General features: G+C 40.6%; 1 protein-coding gene across 1 annotated transcript; it reads right to left on the minus strand.

Moving 5' to 3' along the window:
- Positions 1–918: 918 nt before the first annotated feature.
- fgf2 (fibroblast growth factor 2) lies at positions 919–11,573 on the minus strand. The gene is made up of 3 exons (XM_034092460.2): positions 11,006–11,573; positions 8,248–8,351; positions 919–1,144 (listed from the first exon to the last, which is right to left on the minus strand). The coding sequence occupies exons 1-3, from the start codon at positions 11,181–11,183 to the stop codon at positions 920–922; spliced, it is 507 nt and encodes a 168-aa protein (XP_033948351.1). The 5' UTR covers positions 11,184–11,573; the 3' UTR covers position 919.
- Positions 11,574–11,828: the final 255 nt, after the last annotated feature.

Genomic DNA, 11,828 nt, shown 5'->3' on the forward strand with positions numbered 1-11,828 from the left:
CATACATGTCACCACTCTATACCTGAACCACCATTTGATACGGTTCATATTTATAACACTTGTTTGGTAGCCTTACCGTAGGGAAAAAGTGGCCCCAAGCAGCGAATTTCATTTGTCAAAGGCACTATTTTTAAAGGTTGCTGTGTTTTTAACTTGTAGCAGGTCTTGCTAACGATCTAACCACCAGTGAAAACAGCTAACATAAGGTTAGGTGTTGCATTATCAATATTGGCTGCCTTAATGCAATTACTGACTGGTCGAGTAACTCACAATAATATGTGTTGTTGAAGTTAACTGCCTTTCGGTCATTGAACTAGACATCCTTTAAAGCCATTGTCCTCGTGGGAATTTGGCAATACAGAAGGGACACAGTTTCAAGCTCAGGAAACCTGTTCAGTTTCTGTGTGTGTGAGTGTGAATATTCTGAGTTGTGTAAAAGGACACGATAAAACTAGTGCTTGGGCTTTGATTTGAGTTGGTTTAGTGTGCTTAGTCTTTTTGACAAACTACAAAATCCTAAAATGTAGTTATTTAGTTCAGTCCCTAATCTCTTATCAGGTTATAATGGTGTATGTTTTGAATGTATGTTCTTTCATTACCTTGTTTTAACAGTATATATGGACCTTACCTTCATCTTACAGCTACGTTTAGACTGCAGGAGCTGAACAGTAGGAAAGGGTTGTTGCTTTAAGTCAAAGAAGATCTGGTTAGCCAAAATGAACACTGCCATACTCTGTGGTACAATTCAGCAAGGTACCTGGTTTCAGTTGCAGTACTGCAGCAGTTGGCAGGTCGACATGTTTTACTGTGAAGCAGCGAGGTGTGAATGTAGCCACAGTTTGAAAGTAAAAGCTGACTAAGAGCAGACATGTTCAGGATACAACAGTCAGAAAGCATCACAGCTGTGTTGGGGCAATGTCTACGGAGCCACCTTGTCTTCATTGCCGTCACATCTTCTTCTCGCCTTGGCAGCCATTGGAAGAAACAGGATGGCCTTTTGACCTCGGCTAGTTTTGCTCCCGGGCTTGTACTGGCCGGTTCTCTTCAGGGCCACGAACATGTCGGGGTACTTCCTGGAGCGGTACGTGTTGTAGTTGTTGCTCTCGAGCCGCTCCAAGAAGTAGCATTCATCGGTCGCTCGTCTCTGGAGAGAAGACACAGAGAAATCACTTTCATTTGATGTTCAGTGGGCGGACATTAAGTGCTATTTAAGGAGTTAGCTTGGATTTAAGAGAGCGAGGATTACATCTACACCTTTTTGCTTTTGGGACAACTTCCCACTCAAATGTCCTCGCAAACGGAGGAAAAATACTGTGAAACTAGTCTTTATTATTTCAACAAATGGAAACTGAAGTTACGTCATACCGTCTGTACGATTAATATAAATGTTACTTTCCAAACCGCTTGAACCTCTCTTTCTATTATACCACTTTTATCAAACAGGTTATTTTGTGTGGATAACATTTGATTGCATTTGTGTAGTATATATTGTTGGACAGGGAGAATATGTGTTATGCTGAAATGTTCTGATATTAAAGTGCCACATAAAACACCAAGCGCTTAATGTCAGCTTTGTTTTGAAGAAGACGGTTGGTTTCTTATACGTTCTGTGAGTGTTTCAAACCAATCAACCAGGGACATTATTACAGCTTAATTCAGTGTCTATGTTCAAATCAAACATCTAATATTGTTCATTGGAGGTGAACGGCTTGAAATGTTAAACAATAATGATTTAAACAATCGGAGAACATATCGAAAATATCACAAGTGCTCACAGTATCCGCTCCTTGAACCTTCTAGAAAACATGAATTACTGAACGTCTGGCCAACATCGCTCTGTCTCGCTGGGCGTTAGCTGCCCAACACCCTGCTCAACAAGAGACTTTTGTTTTTACGTTTCTTTTTATTTGACTGTGACTCTACAGCTATTAGTCAGAGGACATTTTTCTTTCAGCAGCAACAACCACCCAGGGAACAATTAATTATACAAAGTTACAGCTTCGAATAAACATTTTGCGGAGTTTTATTTCAATTGGAAAACCAAAGAAATGTCATAATCCATTATGTTAGATAATCCTTTTTGTTTCTTTTTTTTATTGAACTATTCATTTATTCAGTTCTTTATTTTTTGAGTTTATTTTCTATCAAACGCTCAAGACATTTCTATTTTACATTTACTATCATACATACATGATGCAAGTGTATTTATTAAAACATGTTAAGGTTAATGGTGTGAAAACATATAGAACATGAGTTAATCTTGTACAAATCCTATAGGCAGAACAAATGTCTTGTTTGACTAATGTGTCAGTCGTCAATTATATCAACAAAGAACATTTTAATAAATAGTATATAACTAAAACATGTTCACCATACCAGTCAAGGTGCTAAATTAGAGGGTGAAAACTGTCATTTCAATATTCCAACTTTTTTCACCACCAATGGTAATAAATAAGAGAGTTCATATTTTTCTGGGTTTTAAATGTTTTTCTACGACCGAGTCAAAGCAGGACAGAGCACTGGGTGGCAGCTGCTGGAGCTTCTCATTAGGGAGGAAATGCTTCTTGCCAATTACATGGCCTGTGGACAAGTCTTCACCACCACCGAACCACATCAGTCACACACACTTCAAACTTCACACTTCACACTTCCACTGCCGCCCGCTGTGAGCAGCAACTCTGTGGCAGCAGACCAGCAGCCGTTCAGAAGGTTGACTGCTTCTCATGCAGTCAGAGCATCCTTCAGATCCATTTAGTTTGACAGTACGGCAAGTAATTAAACAAAATATTACGTTTCTAATTCTTCTTTTGCTTATGTAAGATGTTTGATCAGTGAACAGTTAAAGTTAGTTGTACTTCTGGTCAGTCCGACAATCTGTGAGTTTAATTGAAACGTTTACATTTCAAAGAAGAAATACTTCAAATGATTTGCTGCCACCAGTCATGTCTTCCTATTTAGGGCTGTGTTACTTAGTGAGCTACTGTATGTCTGGTCAATAACATAGCAGACTGCATTTACCTTAAACTCAAGCTTTTTCAAAAGTAGCATCTTCTCTCTAACGTTTTTATTTTGCTGATGAGTTTCTTTGTTTTTCCAAGTATTCCTTTTTAATTGTCAAACCTATCCATCTTTTCTTTTTTACCATGCTTTTGAAATTCCTCTCATTCACAAATGTCATTATCAGAATAAAATCCATTCCCAATGTACCCAGTCAACTGTTGGATGCAGCTCCTTAAACGTAGCTGTGTTTCTGTGTCTCGTCTCTCAGACTAAGTTCTGCTAAGTCCCTTGCCTTCCCAAACCCCCCCCTGGCTGTCAGATTGCCCGTGGAGATCCTAAAAAATGCACACTTAATCCTGCAAATATTAGAGGTCACATTCTTCCACAAACACACCAGCAGCAACTAGACTTTTGGAGAAGTCTGCGTCCTATTTTCTACTTTAATGAGCCTGCTTTTTCACGAAGAAGTTGAACATTAATGGAGTAACATCATCCATTAACCCAATCATTTTAATTATCATAGTGTCATACCTTCTAACTGAAGTGGGTATTTGAATAGAGGTATCGTGTTTGTTCAGCAGATCCAAATTAAGGTCTTGCACAAAATCGAATCCCAAGTCATGTAACATAATGTGATTTAAGACGTAAGCACTCAAACTCAAACTTGCTAGCGTTACCATGATCAGTGACACGATGTTGTCGGCCAAGGCAATGTTAATGCCAAGAAAACACTTTAAAACGTTTAAAAAATTGCACTTGAACCCACATTCTGATCATTGGCCCAGGGTCTGTTTAATGTTTTGACAAACTTTTTTTATGCTGAGTGCTGACTATGACAAACGTGTGTCAACTTAATTATTTCCCGCGAGGGAGGATTTCTTGTCGGGTGGCTGTTAAGTACTTGTTGTTACTTTCCATAACACAGCAGTCTAAATGCTGCATGTGACCAAGGCAGAAGACATTTACTGTGGGTGTTTAATATGTCAAAAGGACTGATGGTACAAAGTATTGCCTTTACATCACAAATCGTTAGAGTTGGGAAGTAAGGGGGACCCAAGTTCCCATCAGCAAAAACACGTGGGTTTGCTATCCTGGCTCCAAAATGGTGGAATGAGCTCCCCATTGACATCAGGACCGCAGATAGCTTTACACACCTTCCGGCGCAGACTGAAAACTCATCTCTTTCGACTCCACCTCGAGCGATAGAATGACTAACAAAGAACTGCTAACAGAGCACTTATATACTAATAAAGGACTGGCTTATCTATAGCCAGTTGAGTAGCACTTGAAACGATTGGCTCTTTGAAACCTGATGTTCTTATATGATTCTGTTTTTTTCAAGGTTGTGTCTTCCTGGTCGAACGCACTTATTGTAAGTCTCTTTGGATAAAAGAGTCAGCTAAATGCAATGTAATGTAAGTAGTGGAGTACAAATACTTTGTTACTGTACTTAAGTAAACAAATTTGGTATCAGTACTTTACTCCACTACTTATTTTTCTGACGACTTTTTACTTTTACTTCTTACATTTTTAACACAAATACCTGTACTTTCTACTTCTTACATTTTCAAAACAAGCTTGTTACTTTAGTTGTAATCTGTCTTTGGTTGCGTGATCATTATTATTTAGAGTCATTAGGCGCTTTCACACCAAGTACTGTTCCCAGGAATAGTTGCCGGAACTAAGTTCCCCGGAACTCTTTAGTCCCGGAACTATCTAGTAGACCGTGTTCACACCGAATAAGTCCCTGAGGAAGGATTACGCGAATGAAGCCGCTGACATCACTTCTTCTTCTTCTGCTGCTTTGGGTTTACTGGCAGGCCGCAAACAACTTCACGGGTACTGCCCCGGGTAAATCGCCAGAAGCGCCAACACCTCCTCATCACTCCACCGTGCCCACGTTTTATTTTGTGTTGCCATAAGTTAGTCTCTCTCTGTTGGTGCGCTGGGCTAATGCTAATGCTAATAATGCTAATGCGAGCAAATAAAATGGCGGCTTCACAAAACGGGGCGTGGTTTGCAATTAGCCCAGCCAATCACAAATTGGAACCTTTTCCTCCCCAGGAAAGTACCACCTCTCTAGCAGGGACTAAAAAGGGGTGAAAAGGTTCCAAAAAAAAAGTTCTAGTTCCAGATCTTTTTGGTGTGAACGCAAAATCTCAGGAACTATCGGAACTATTCCTGGGAAAAGTACTCCGGTGTGAAAGCGCCTATTGCATTATTTTAACATGATCCTTCTATCCATAATTTCCTGGTCTTCTCTAAAGAAGAGGGACCAACGAAAACGTTGTCATTTTGCCGTTGTTCTGCATCGAAACATTCATTAGCTAACAATGACAATCGGCGCTTTCACACCGGAGTACTTTTCCCAGGTATAGTTCCGATAGTTCTTGGGATTTTGCTTTCACACCAAAAAGATCTGGAACTAGAACCTAGTTTGGTACTTTCTTTGAACCTTATGGCAACACAAAATAAAACGTGGGAGCGGTGGAGTGATGAGGAGCAGGGTTTCCGTTAGCCGGTAATTACCGGTTTTTAGCTGGTAAAATTTATAAAAAACCGGTAAATTCAAAACCTGACGGTCAAAATGTCTGGTAATAATTAGGGAGGCTCCGATCGATCGGCCGCCGGTCATTATCGGCCGATATTCACTCTTAATAGTTTGATCGGTGCTCTCTATAAAGGCCGATCAGGAGAGCTGGATCTGATCGATATGGACATAAACGCGAGTGAAGTGTAACCGGACGCGAGAGAGAGATCAGATCGGCTGCTGAGTCTGACCGAGACACGCAGCTCTGCATGAGCACCTGAAGCCCCGCCCTCTGTTTAGCGGGCTGCAGGAGCTGCATGAGAAACTGACGTGCTGTCAGGAGAGAGAGGGGAAAAGAGAGGCTCCGTTTCTCCCGTGTTATTATTCAAAGTTGATGTAAACTTCTGAATAATGTACGTTATCTACTACAAGTAGTTTGTTTGAATGTAATAATTATGTTGTTTGTTGTATCATTTATTGAAAAATGAATCTGAATTTTTCGATCTGTTACGATTATAAACTGAAGCAATATAAAATTGAGCCCCGTGAACTGAGTTTTAAACTGAAGCATATCTGCTCATAGTCCGGTAATTACCTGCTAACGGAAACTCTGCTACACAACTATTATTATTATTATTGAAATATGACCGGTAAGTTTCAAATTAGTCCGGTAAAATGAATTCTGCCCGGACATTTGACCGGCGAGAAAAAATCCTAGCGGAAACCCTGATGAGGAGGTGTCGGCGCTTCTGGCGATTTACCCGGGGAAGTACCCGTGAACTTGTTTGCGGCCTGCCAGTAAACCCAAAGCAGAAGAAGAAGAAGTGACGTCAGCGGCTTCATTTGCGTAATCCTCCCTCAGGGACTTATTCCGGTGTGAACGCGATTTACTAGGACAGTTCCGGGACTAAAGAGTTCGGCGGGACTAAGTACCGGGAACTAAGTATGGCAAAGTACTAGGGATGTAACGATACCAACAACTCACGGTACGATAATATCTCGATAACAAGTCCACGGTACGGTATTTATCGCGATATTGAATAAAGGGAAAAAAAGAAAAAGAAATTCAATAAAAATGTTTTTTACTCGAAAAATGTTTCTTTATTAAATAATAAATCTGATTTGTACAGCATTTTAGTCGGATAGCAGTATTTTAAAGTGTCAAAAACAAAGTGACAGTAACAGACTGGAACAAGAAAACCAGTGTTTTTGTACCTATAGTACTACCAAACAAAGTAGGCATTTTCTTTGTGCCACTGCATCTCACAAATAAACAAGGACATTTAATAATCAGACCCTGCAATAAAATAAATCAAGTTTCACTTTAGTTTTTCAAGTAACTCAACTCAAACTCACTAAGTCACTCACTCAGCATCATCAGACAGGTTTTTAGGAATATGAGAATGTCCACATTTCCAGGTATTTATAAGCTGGGATGTTTGGTCATTTACAATATCCCCTGCTCTGGAAAGAACTCTCTCGCTTGGTACTGATGTTGCTGGGACAGCAGTGGTCGCGTTAACCGAATATTTTATTTAACAATGACGGAAAAATCTGAAAGCAGTCAGATTAGAACAAACTCGGAACAGCGCCAACGTTTCCCCGCAGCGAGGCTCTGGTGTTATGCCGTGTTATGCATGCCCTCCAAAAGGAAATGATATAGTTTCCAAACCGTACTTTGCCGTACAGATCAATACATATCTGGGAGGTTTTGCTTTACGGTGTGCTCGCTCCCGCGAGGTGCATGCACCCACGGCATAACACCGCCCCCCCGGTTGACAGTTCATGAGCGTGCTCTCTCGTGAACTGTTCAGACCCGACGGGTAATAAGGGATTATGACGGATATTTTACGATCCTGTCTGTCAAAATGACGGACAGCGAAAAAGTCTAACGCAAACTCAGTAGGACGGAGAGATATGCTTTGGCCATGGGTGACAGCAGTGGGTCAAACTGTGCATTGTCTCTCCACCACTTCAAAAACAATACAGTTTTTGCCAAGAAGGTGAGGCTTATTGACAGAGTGAGATATAACTGTTGGTACTCGTCAATGTCTCTAGGTGTGTAAATGTAGCCTTGTAAATTCAATGTCCTTTTGTGTTCTGTTGTTTTATGTTCATGTTGTAACCTACTTGTTGCCATGTTGGACAGATCTCTCTTGAAAAAGAGATCGATGATCTCAATGGGACCACCTGGTTCAATAAAGGTTTAAAACTAAAAGTTTTTAAAAAAATAATATTTTTAAAAAAAATATTATTTATTCTTTAAATTTTTTTTTTTTTTTAAATCGCGGTAGATTTTGTCAGTCTCACGATGGTATTGGGACGTTTATTTAGATATTCGGTATATCGTTACATCCCTACAAAGTACTATGTGCTATTATTGTTCTTTTAATATAAAGGGAGGTCAGTTACTCTTTAAAACAGTTGGTAGTTATGGGTACTTTTTACTTAAGTACATTTCAAAGCCCATACTTCTTTACTTTTACTTAGAAGTTTAGTCAGTACTTCTACTTTTACCAGAGTATTTTTGAGTATCTGCACTTCTAATTGAGTAAAGGATGTTGGTACTTTTGCCATCTCTGCAAGTCGTTTTAATCCCCATACAGAGAAATACCATTTGATGATTTATAGGGACATACTTTATAATCTCAGCACACTTTACAGAAAGGAAACCATTTAGTTTTTAGTTCAGTAGGATGTTGGTGTAGCTCACTCACCGCTCCAAACAGTCGTCCATCTCTGTTCATGGCCAGATAGCGATTCGCACACACTCCTTTGATGACCACTTCGCCCACTGAGGTCGCCTGGAGTTGAAGTTTTACTGAGGAAGAAACAAATGTTTAGTTTGAACAAATACAGACATATCTAGTAGTTTGCTTGTGGGATGTTTAATTAAAGGGATACGAGGAAGGGCTGTGCAGCAATTTTATAAAAATCCAAAACCAAATCCTATTGATGTGTATGGTTACCACAGAGCCAGCAACTCGCAAAACATATCAAATCAAGGATACAATGTGAGGCATTTCAATATATGTTTTCTACAGGAGTAAACACGAGTAACAAGTGAGAAGTAAGGCCTTAAAGACAACCTGTTCTCACATCTCGCAGGGCACAGTTGAATTTGAGGAAAGATCTGTGACTAGCTAGATAGCACATGAAAGAAATAGCAAAGATAGATAATGACTAAACCTAAATATGCATTAGATCATGTAAGGTCTTTCATTTGAGCTCTGTTTCTATTGGAGGCAGTAAATCAGATGGGGAAGCAAAATAATAGGCTAACGAACCTAAATTAAGCTAACCGATGCAATTCTCCTAAGTCCCTTCTTCATTTGAAACAATCCAACGTTTTTTTGTCCTGCAGCTGAACCACCATAAACACAAGTAGTATGCAAAATTAATCTCAACCTTTAAAGCAGCAGTACGAGTCTCGTAAAGCGGACTTAGCAGAGTACCTGTTGCCTCGCACACGTATCAAAATCATCTCCACGTTTCTTTAAAGAGAATGCTCGCCAACACAGCATACTTTGCATGAAGCCAAACCACAAAAAAAGGAAGCAGGGGCCCCATAAGGTAAATGAGAAGGTCTGTCCAGAAGTATTCCACATTAAGACTTCACATAGATGCGCATCTGTCTACAGTTAAGCTTGCTGCCTGGATAATTAATGTCTCGGATCAAAGAGGTGTTCTTCCCAGAAGAAAAGGAATAATTAGTGCGAGTGTGCTGCCGTGTGTTTAGTGTTTCTAGGAATATTACGTCCCATTAAATGTGAATACAGAAAAAACCTCCCCTTTAATTGTGACAGTTAAATGCACGCTAAAGTGTCATGACATTTTTTTCTCTCAGTGATTGTGATGTTATGTTAAATGTCCGTTGTTTGTGTTTCATGTATTGTGTCTGGGTATGTGTCTATGTTGGTGTTGGACATGGAGCTGCTGAGATGCAAGTCAAATTTCAGACTTGATCTGACCAATGATAATAGTACCAAGTATTATCGTATCGTATCGTATCGTATCGTACAGTCTATGTACAATGTGGGTCTACTGTACATGTGGAATAATTCTCTCACAAAACTTTGACATGGGAAGAACACATGATGGACAAGAGTCCAGTCTCTACTGTATGGCACAGAACTACGTGAATATGTATCCGTCCGAGCTTTTTGAACATCGAAGCATGGAAACATGTCACAGTAGAGACACAAAATACAAATATGGACCTGAAAATAGGCAGAATATGTCTTATTTAATTTGTTCCATTATTATATTCTGTAATGTGTCTGCTTATTATATCGTATGTCAAGCCTGATGAAATTAATGTGGTGGAACCATTGATAAGGTAGTGAAAGATTAGCTCCGTTTTTAGGGGATTTGTTTAGTGTTACAATAAATGTAATTTAGCTTGTTAATGTTTCTATGTATTTAGTGCCTGTGCCCCTATCTAAAGCTTTGGATTGCTTATTGGGTGTCCCATTTCCCTTCTTAACTGTTCGTGACTAAAAGAATTGAATTGAATCCATTGTTCACTAACATTACCCATTTGTATTGGAAGGTATGTTATGATCCAAAAGTTGGCAGGTCAATCACCTCCCTAACAATAGGAGCATTGATGAAAGTCAGCTCAGCTTAACTGAGAAAAAGCATTGCTGGGAAAAGCCAAATGATTAACACTGACTCCTGTTGTGTGACTCATTGGGGATATGTATTACTTACACTTTAACTGATCATTCGCTATCCAGAAAAACAGTGTCTTTAAAAGTCAATTTCGTCTCACTGAATGTAATTCAATTATTCTAAAAATAGTGCATGTGTCCTTGAGCTGGTTTCAGATCTGGCACCTGTTCGAAAGGCAATGCACTTCTAAACATGTTTTCCTCGGAAAACCCTTCTTTTTTTTTTTAACGTCTGCTCTCCTCTCACTTACTGATGCAACCCAAACATAATCAGTGATACAGGAGCACAGATTGTTTCAATTTCAATCAAGGAGAACTTTATAAAAAAGTTCAAACTTCTCTCAATTTATAAGTGAGTGAAAACTAAGAGTGATTGTAATTATTATTGAGTTTTCACAGTATCATTTTTAGATAATTAGTTCATTGACGTCAAACACTGACAGGGAGCTGTACATCAGGAAATGACTAATTCCGGCATTTAACTCCATGTTCTGAGTGACGTAAACTCCACAGTAAGCAGCGTAAATGGCTTTGACTCAACCTGGGGATCTACATTTACTAAAAACATCCTGCATTTTCCATTAAAGCTCCCTTTGATTAAGGTCTGCGGTTATTCAACTTTCCATTCGTAGGCCTACACATGCTGTAGTGTGTACAAGTGGAGAGCAAACCTCAGCAAGTTGGAAAACTCACATCGTTCCTCCATGATGATTTGACTTCCTTTTTGCAAATTAAAAAAAGGGCATAAAGAAGCTTTGTGTGCGGTGCAGAGCAAAGACGAAGAGGGACTGGCAGTACTTACTGTGGGGGTCGGTCTTCTCCCGGATTCCATCCACACCCCCTTCAGGCTTTATCCTCAAGAAGAAGCCCCCGTTCTTGCAGTACAGCCTTTTGGGGTCCTTGAAGCTCCCGGGAGGAAAGCCGCCGCTGCCTCCGTCATCAGGTGTGGAGGGAAGTGTTGTGATTTCTCCCGTGGCCATATCCTCCTCTTGCCTTGCTTCCCGGCGACTGCTTCGTCTCCTTCTTGAGCAGCTCAGGAGCCCCACGGTGGCCTCCCACTAACTGTTCCCTCCTCCCCTCCTCCACAGAGCTGCACAAACCCTGATTCAGGGTAACCCCAGAGGTCAGTTTGCCTAAAGGACAACCAGTGCCCTTTGAGCCCTGAGAATGCGAGACAGAAAGACTCCGTAATGCCTTTACTTGCAAGCGTCCAAATGTGTAGCTTGTAGATCGGGCAGCTGCTTTGCCAGTGTACTTTGAGCACACTGGTAGGGGGGGGATTGCATGCAGATTCCCCCTTCACTTCCACTCTTCTTGCAATGAAGTGTTTAAATCAGGGCAGCTGGCTTAGATCTGTGTGCAAGCCTTTCCCCTTCGGGCCTCAGTCCGCATGCGCCCTAGGAGCACCAACACACACTCGCTCACGCCCACTAAAGGCTCACTTTTCTTACCAACCAACCCAGAAGGAGTCGCGAAAGGAGATGAGGGCAAGGAGGGGGGGCGTGCAACTTGGACTGTGCCACTGAGACCCTCCTGAGCGCCAAGAGCAGCATGTGAACCGAACCAGTGTTTCCATTCATGCAGCCTGAGAGTTGAATAAGTTCTATTCATAGGTGCAAAACAAC

This window comes from Pseudochaenichthys georgianus, chromosome 10 (genome assembly GCF_902827115.2).
Source record: "Pseudochaenichthys georgianus chromosome 10, fPseGeo1.2, whole genome shotgun sequence".
NCBI lineage: Eukaryota > Metazoa > Chordata > Actinopteri > Perciformes > Channichthyidae > Pseudochaenichthys > Pseudochaenichthys georgianus.